The following is an 8074-nucleotide window of genomic DNA, read 5'->3' as shown; positions in this document are numbered from 1 at the left end:
AAAAATATTAATTTCATGGTATCTTTCTATTGGCCTATTTTAGATTAATACCCAATTTATTGTAATCCAACTCATAACTGAGGATGCATCTAAAATCCGCGTCTAATGTCCATTTTAAAAAAGATTATTATTTTTAATTAACATAAAATTTTCTATTAATTATCCAATTGTCTTGTTCATTCCATCATTTTTTCCCTTTTTAATCTCTTATTCTTAACTAGGATACTAGAGACTCAAACTTGAAATGAACCTACATGTTCATATTTTTTTGATTTATATTATTACCATGGTGGGGGGATGGGGATAGTAGAAAAGATTATTTTTTATTCATTTATTTTGAATTTTAGGTACAAAAAAAAAGGTGCTATTAAATTATCATCTATTGAACTAATTATTTCTATATGATATGTGCTTATTATTTTCTTCCTTATTTTGTCATAAGTATTAAAAAAATTAAAATTTAAAATGGTGGATATGATTTCAAAAGGCAAAAAAGTGGAAGAGACGCAAAGTAAAGGAGGGGGAATGTGATTTTACTATGGAACCCAAAATTAGGTCAATCATATGAGCTCATATATTAAGTAATTTTAATTATTTTAACGGATAAGAGCTTAAAATACCCTTAAAGTATGAGATTTAGTACAATATTGCCCTGTCATCCACCTAATTAGTGTGGGCCGTTAGAAATAATGATATTATTAAATCAAAAGATTGATGTCAGGGCTATTTGGAGGGTAAAAGGTGGATGAAAAATAGTTTTATACCAATTCAAATAACCGAGGGGCATTTTAGGCCTTAATTATGTGATATCCTTCGCCCCCATTAAATTCTTGGAGTTTTGTTTTTTCCAACATAAAAGCCAATGCAAGAAAGAGAAAGATTTTGCAGATACAGATATGAATCTGAACTCAGATCGTGTCTCTTTAGGTGGACAAAAGAAACAGAGGAACCAGAAATGAACAAAACAAAAAGCTTGCCTCTTACTTTGCTATAAGTAGATAACGGTTCAAGCAACAAACAAAAGTACAGGGGCAACCTCTTGTTCTATTTTTATATTTTTTAATCGCGTTATTTGGATCAACATACACACCTCAATTAATTTCACGGGATGTTTCTCGCTTTCCACCATCAACAAATATCAAATAACAGTGTTTCAATTCAATTATTAGGGAGAAAGCATATCTTAACAACCCTTCTCTCTTCATTAGTATTTATGAAAGCCTGAAATGTAGTGTAAATAAATAACACATCAATTTGTGTAACAATTTTTTCTTACAGTGTCATGACCCAAGAATTGGACCTGTAGTTTTGTCCTAAATAGAAGAGAGAAGAGTAACATAAGTGGTCCAGGGTAGAAATGCCTTCTTTGTCCTATTCAATTCAATTATCACCAAGACTTATAATCTAAGTGGTGCAAGTGAAAATCTTCTGTAGTACATGGCTTTGAGTTTAATTTTTCCTGTTTAAAAATATGTTCGCATTCATATTAGACTCTTCGAAAATACAAACTGAGTCACAATAATGAAGTTGATTCTTTTTGTTCCATCACATTTTATTCCGGGTAGATAATTAATACTAAAATAATAAGTGAAGTAGTCGTTATCTAACCAATCTATTAAGACGTCAGATTATTCGTGTCCGCCCATTTTGTGTCGCCCTAAATGAAATGCATGATATTCTGTAACCTTAGATATTTAATTAAATTAAAATTTTAAAAGCCAACCCATAATTTCACAATGATCACTCATTTACTTAATTAAACAGAAATCAAGGTAGCTTTCTTGACTAAAAGTACAAGTTATTTTATTTAAAAAATGTGACATTTGTACTCCCGAATACTAAAGTAACAGTATAGTACAACAATAACAACATACACAATTAGGATGTGGAAAAAATCTAACTCCATCCGTTTTATTTTACGTGACATCTTTTGACTCGACACAATATTTAAGAAAAAAATAAAAAATTTTAAAATTTGTGATCTAAAAAAATTCTTAAATATTTGTGTGGCTGAGATTCATTTTATTAATTAGGGGTAAAAGAAAAATTTTAAAATTAATTTTTTTCTATTTATAATAAAGTAATATTCTTTTTGGGACAGATAGGCTAATTAAAAAGGAGAGAATGTCACACAAAATAAGACAAAAGAAGTATACACCTAGCCTTATTCATATCTTATAAAAATAGATAGATTATTTTCGATAGACTATCTTCCACGAAATAAATATAAAGTAATAATATAGGGTAGCACTTCAATTTAACCGGATTAAAACAGGCCCCATTTTAAGTGTGTTAAATAAAACTTTAACACACATACAGTATGTTATTTTATGGAAATTAACCTTTTGTACAATTAGCTTCTATAAAACTCAAACAGCGTGAGCTATCAAAAGCAATAAGCTCTAGGTCTGTATGAGCAATAGAAGAAGAAGAGATGCTGCAACTGCTAGTGCTTACTGATAGTGAAGTAGATCCAGAGGCAGCAGCATCAAAATTTCTTTCTCATGGCCTTCAATTAGTACACAGCGCCGTCCTGGCCAAAGTACTGTGTAGTTGTTCTTTGACAAATAAAAACTCACCACCTCACAGCCAAATTAAGGAGTTATAGGTAGATGGATTGGGAATCTGGGTCAGCCAGCTTTCTAGATCTGCAGTAAAAACCTCATCATTTAACGGAAGAGAATCTGAGTCTCCACTCAGGCCAGCAGCGGGACCACACACAGTCCATCCATGGTCCCCTCATACTCTCTATCTACATATCCATTTTCAATTTATATGATATAATTTGATAATAAAAAAATATTATATTTTTGTATGAAACTCGAATAAAATGTTGATAATATCGTTAAATTGATCAATTGAGTTGTAGGTGGGTACTGCTTAAGAGCAGGCACGGTGGATTTTGGAGCTTTCTCGGACCCGAATCTCTTCCCCCTGCAAGGAAATAGTTTGGAAATTATAGGGATTTGTGCAAATAACCCATATATATCATCTCTTCAGAAAAATTTACTTCACGTTAAAACATTTATCAATTTTTTTGATTAAAGTATTTTTCGATTTTTTCTGTCTTCTTCACTACTCAAACACATTTTTATCTTTATCCATATCACCCAACACTCTTATAATCTCACCCGAATAACGTATAATATTTGGGTAGGCTATATACAAATATTTTTTCTACCTACGAACAAACATCCATATCTATCTTCTTTTATATTGCTTGTGGGTTTTAATAAATATCCTGGACGATGGTGGAATTAAATTTAAAAAATGAGGACATGCATCTCATGTCCAAAAGAATTAGTACAGTCCTTATAAAAAAGTTGCTAATATATATTCTTCATTTCAGACTATTAATTAGCGTGACAAATTAAAAGGTTTTAAAATAAATGACTTGTGATGTACTTGAAAGGTATATAGGCATGCAGAACACAAGGATAGACATTTTTTTTTGGTTTCAATATCCCTTTAATATAACATGAAGAAAAAGGTGTTGCCTTTTTGGCATTTCCATTTAGGAACAAAGAATCAATGACAATCCCTATAACATAGCCTCATCTTACTCACAGTACACTATTTTTGCCTTTGCTTTTTTGTCCTCCAATTTTTAATAGTGTTCACCACAGTACCCACTACCCTACTTATGACTCCCCTCCCCCCTCTCCACCTGTTAGCAATTAATTTCTCGTATTTACCCTTGTCGTTCCAATGTAAAATAGGTGAACTTCTCGTATCTAAATTCTTTGATGAAAAAAAAGGATCATATATACCTATCGAGTTTTGAGTATGGTCTAATTAGAAATACTGTCAAGTTAAAACTTCATTAAAGGTCAAGAACAAAAATGAAATTATTTGTTCCTAGTGCCGGTAAAAAATAGACCAACATAAATTCTTCCCTCGCCTTCGCTCGATCATTGAACCGCTAATTATAACTTCTTGAATCAATCTGCAAATTATGAAATATGTGATATAGAATAACATTTTCATTTTCCATTAGAAAAATGTTTTCGATCTCATACCTAATTACAAATGTAGTACATAAATGAAAACCATATACATAATGTTGATAGGTAAAAACTTATTCACATCAGATATTTACGTCAAATCAATATATGCATGTTGTGTGTTTGAATGTAGAGTTCATTTACTTAACCATGAACAATTAATATGCATTTTTACTTCATTACATCACTTAATCATGATGAATTATATTGATTTGATGTAAACACGTACGTAATGTAATTAAGTTTTTACCATGTCGATAGTATATATTATTTGACGTGCAAGAAAAGAGAGTTGCTAGGGTCAATGCGTACACACAAAAAAACACCTTTCTTATTGTTGAGTATATATATTATTTTCTCATATTGAAGCAATGATTTGTTACTAATACAAGATAGATTTGTGGGTGGTTTTTTCTTTCTTGGAGGATACACTTTTGGGTCTATGTATGCTATTTTTTCACCTTGAAAAAGAATATTTCTGCAATGATTTATTACTAATTATGTAAGATATAGTCATAGACTATAGCTAGGGGGACCTCAATATAATATATCCATAAGGTCTTTTTCTTAAACTGCATTTATTTGATATATACTTGTTCTCTACTGACAATACACAATCATCTCTTTTGCTGTTTAACAAAAGTAATGTATGGAGAATTACAACTGTTTGTTTAGGTTCTTCACCACTTTTTATTTTTATTTTTTTTAACCTTAGTGGTTATTTTGACTAATAACTTGTTTGATTTAGAAGTAGAATGTTTGAATTTTATGAGTTTTCTTTATAATAATTTTAAATTAATTTAAAATTATAATTGAATTCATAATTAAATATTTAGTAGAATTTTTAGTACATAAATATGGTATATAAACAAATGCTGAGTTTCGTAAACTTAAATAATTCTTTTTGGATCAGCATCTAGTTTTTCAAATTTCTAGAAAACCAAAAATGTTTACTTTAGAAAGTTGAGATATTTGTCTAAATTTTTAGAAAAAAAATACGTCTAAAGTAGTACATGTACTAAAAGATTTTTTTCAAAAACTGAAAAATAACTTTTCTTTAGCAGTACCTTTTGGAATTTTAATCAAACATGAATTATTACTTTTTAAAAATATTTTTTAAAATAAGCATATATTTTGAAAGTTTGATGGAACGAAATTAAACTATATGTTATAACTTTATTAATCTAATGCAAACTAATTTTGAGATGTTTTGCGTAGCTACGCAACAACTTGTAATTAGAATTAAGATGATAGTTAGAGTTAAAGCATGACCAAATAGAAATAAGTTCAAGCTGGATGATTTAATTATTAATCTTGAACCACCAAATTACCTTGATTTGAGCTATCACGTGGTTAAAAAGAAAGAGAGAATTTCGTAAATAGTTATAGTTTACAGAGTTGGTATGAAAAGCAAGTTATAATTTGTGTATTTATGAAATATAGCTATAATTGTTATATCAGGCAAAAGATTTATATCAAACATGGTGAAAAAATTGTATCAACATGCATGGGTATTATATATCGCATATTAATTTTCTCATCTAATCATTCATAAATATTTCATTGATATTTTTTTAAAAAAATAATGTACATTGACACCGGTAAATTATTAAGAGGTGGTCATATTCTAAAATATTTTTAAAATTAGGAACTATCTAGAAATGTTAGCTCGTTCAATAATTAATGATCATACATACATAAATAAAACAGTTTAAATTATATATATGATCAGCGTAAGAACTAAGAATTTTTTATGCCATTAGATCATCTTTATATATGGTAGCATGCGAATTAAATACTTACAAATCCAACATTTAAGGGTTAACAGTAGATATCTTCGAATAATCTAATAATAGTATAATTCTTTTTTTTTTTACACTGATCATACAACCCTTAAACTCATAAATAAAAGATATTAATTAAATTTTATACATCCTTAATATCTCTACAAGTATCTCTTTAAAAATGTGAGATTTAAAAACTTTTAAAAAATGTATTTAAAATTTATTACTATAATTTTAAGATGTATATATGTTTCTTAAATTCAAATAAAAGAACTTGAAACCACCAGAAATAACTGTTAATCTATATTGTATATATATTGTACTATAGTCTATATACCACTTTTCCAGTTCTGCTCAGTGTAAAAAAAAAAAGAAATAGAAAATATCACATATTTTGTGTGTATAAAAGACAACAAGATCACTAACAGATAAAAACACCATAGCTAGCCAGACCATGTTCTGTTGCATTTCTCATCTGTAGTCTCTCTGGTGTTTTTGCTCTGCACCAGAAACACCTTTCTTACTTCCTCCCCTCCCCCCCCCCCCAAACCCAACCAACTCACAAAACTTCAACTACTGTTCCATTGAAAATGGCTACTTCTCTTCAGTTTCCTTCGAATCATAACCCAGAAAATCATCAAACACAGCAAGCAAAAGCAATGAACCAGACTTCTACGGGGCGTAGAAGGTCTGGTAAAATTGGCCAGAAGAAGAAGAAAGTACCACAAAGAGGCATGGGAGTTGAACAACTCGAACGTCTTCGTGTACAAGATCAGATCAAAAACAGTACCATCCATGTCGGTCATCACCATCAGTACTACTCTAATAAAAATTTCCCCAATTTTACTCCTCCTCTTTCAGCATTTACCGGCGGCGGTAGTACTAGTGCTAGTGCTGCTATCGCTACTGCTTCAGCTGATCCTCCCGGAATTTATAGTAATTCCATTTTGAACTCTTCACCAGTACTTCAGTTCCCCAAATTGTGTCCAGTAAACCCTAATGATTTCTTTATGCAACAAAAGGTTGTAAATACTGGGTTTATTGGATCTACTAGTACAAATCAGTTGATGATTTCTTCTCATGATCATCAGTTTCAATCTCCAATGGGTCTCTACGGATTCGCAACTTCTAAGCCCAGTACAGAGAAATCGAAGGAGCTGTATTCAGTGCCAAATTTGTTTAGCAGCAACAACTCATGTTTCTCCGATCGGTGCCGATCATGCAACAAAGTATGAGCGATTTTTACATTTAAAGTTTGATTTAATTTATAATTTTTGTAAATTTGTTCACATTTATCTTCCCCGTACTCATCAGAAGAAACGCATGATCAATGGAGAAGAAATTAGCATCCATATGGAAGACATGATCAGAGAAAATGAAGATTCTGCAACAAAGCCATCTTTGCTTCATCCATACTCTTTACCTACCCATCTAGAAAAGGTAAAAAAAATGCAGTTAGCCCTAATTTTTTCCAACCTTGTTATTCAATTCTTCGCATTATCCGTTGAAAAATTGAAAATTACTAACTGATTTGTAGGGCGTAGAGATAGTGGCAATCCATAGAAAGGGAAGTTCATCGGCGTTGTCATCGGAGGAAGGAGCAGTTGTGATGGAGTATGATTTTTTTCCATCAAAAACTGGCAGCAGAAGCACTAATAATTACACAAGTTGTTTCGAGAAAGAAGCAAGGATGATGAGTGCTTATAGTTCACCAGAATCTTCTTCAGTTGCAGCAGCAGCAGCGGGCAATAATATTAATGGTGAAGCTTCTTCTGTCACTACAATATCTTGGGCTGCAGACACTACTACTACACCTACCAGTTCTATTGATCTCTCACTGAAGCTTTCTTGTTAGTTTTTTTTTTCTTTCTACAGAATCATTTGAAAAAGTATATGGTTTAATTAATTTCTCTGAATTTTGTCTTTTCACACTTGTGTGAAAATTTATCTGATCAAAGACCCAAACACTACTTTTTATTTACCCTTTTGGTTAGCTACTTGTTGTTATTACCTCTCCAAAATGGAACAATACATTTTCTGGGTTTTTATTATATCTATATCTCTTTCTCTCTACTATTGGGATTGTGTGTCAGTGAGATGTAGATGCTTCATTTTTTTTTTCCAGATCTTATGATTTATATTTACTGTTATATATATTTTGCTTCCTTTTGAAGTTCATGATCAATTGTTTCAAACACCAAATCTTAGATTTTTTAAACGTAAAGTTCCCTATTCAAAATCAATTGTTTGACAATATATTTAAACCACTACAAACTATTGTATGTT

The 8074-nt window shown here is 30.7% G+C and overlaps 1 protein-coding gene across 1 annotated transcript; it reads left to right on the top strand.

Moving 5' to 3' along the window:
* Positions 1 to 6140: 6140 nt before the first annotated feature.
* LOC129892628 (uncharacterized) lies at positions 6141 to 7861 on the top strand. Its single transcript, XM_055968208.1, has 3 exons — positions 6141 to 7017; positions 7103 to 7228; positions 7326 to 7861. Exons 1-3 carry the CDS (start codon positions 6379 to 6381, stop codon positions 7641 to 7643), a joined length of 1083 nt encoding a protein of 360 aa, XP_055824183.1. The 5' UTR covers positions 6141 to 6378; the 3' UTR covers positions 7644 to 7861.
* Positions 7862 to 8074: the final 213 nt, after the last annotated feature.

This window comes from Solanum dulcamara, chromosome 6 (genome assembly GCF_947179165.1).
Source record: "Solanum dulcamara chromosome 6, daSolDulc1.2, whole genome shotgun sequence".
Taxonomy (NCBI): domain Eukaryota; kingdom Viridiplantae; phylum Streptophyta; class Magnoliopsida; order Solanales; family Solanaceae; genus Solanum; species Solanum dulcamara.
This window is presented reverse-complemented; position numbering and strand designations above follow the sequence as displayed.

Bases quoted from the DNA above. Each gene is read 5' to 3' on its own strand.
- LOC129892628 (XM_055968208.1), top strand. From the start codon at position 6,379: ATGGCTACTTCTCTTCAGTTTCCTTCGAATCATAACCCAGAAAATCAT. The intron at 7,018-7,102 runs GTATGAGCGATT...CGTACTCATCAG, and splicing joins GGTGCCGATCATGCAACAAA to AAGAAACGCATGATCAATGG. The intron at 7,229-7,325 runs GTAAAAAAAATG...ACTGATTTGTAG, and splicing joins TACCTACCCATCTAGAAAAG to GGCGTAGAGATAGTGGCAAT.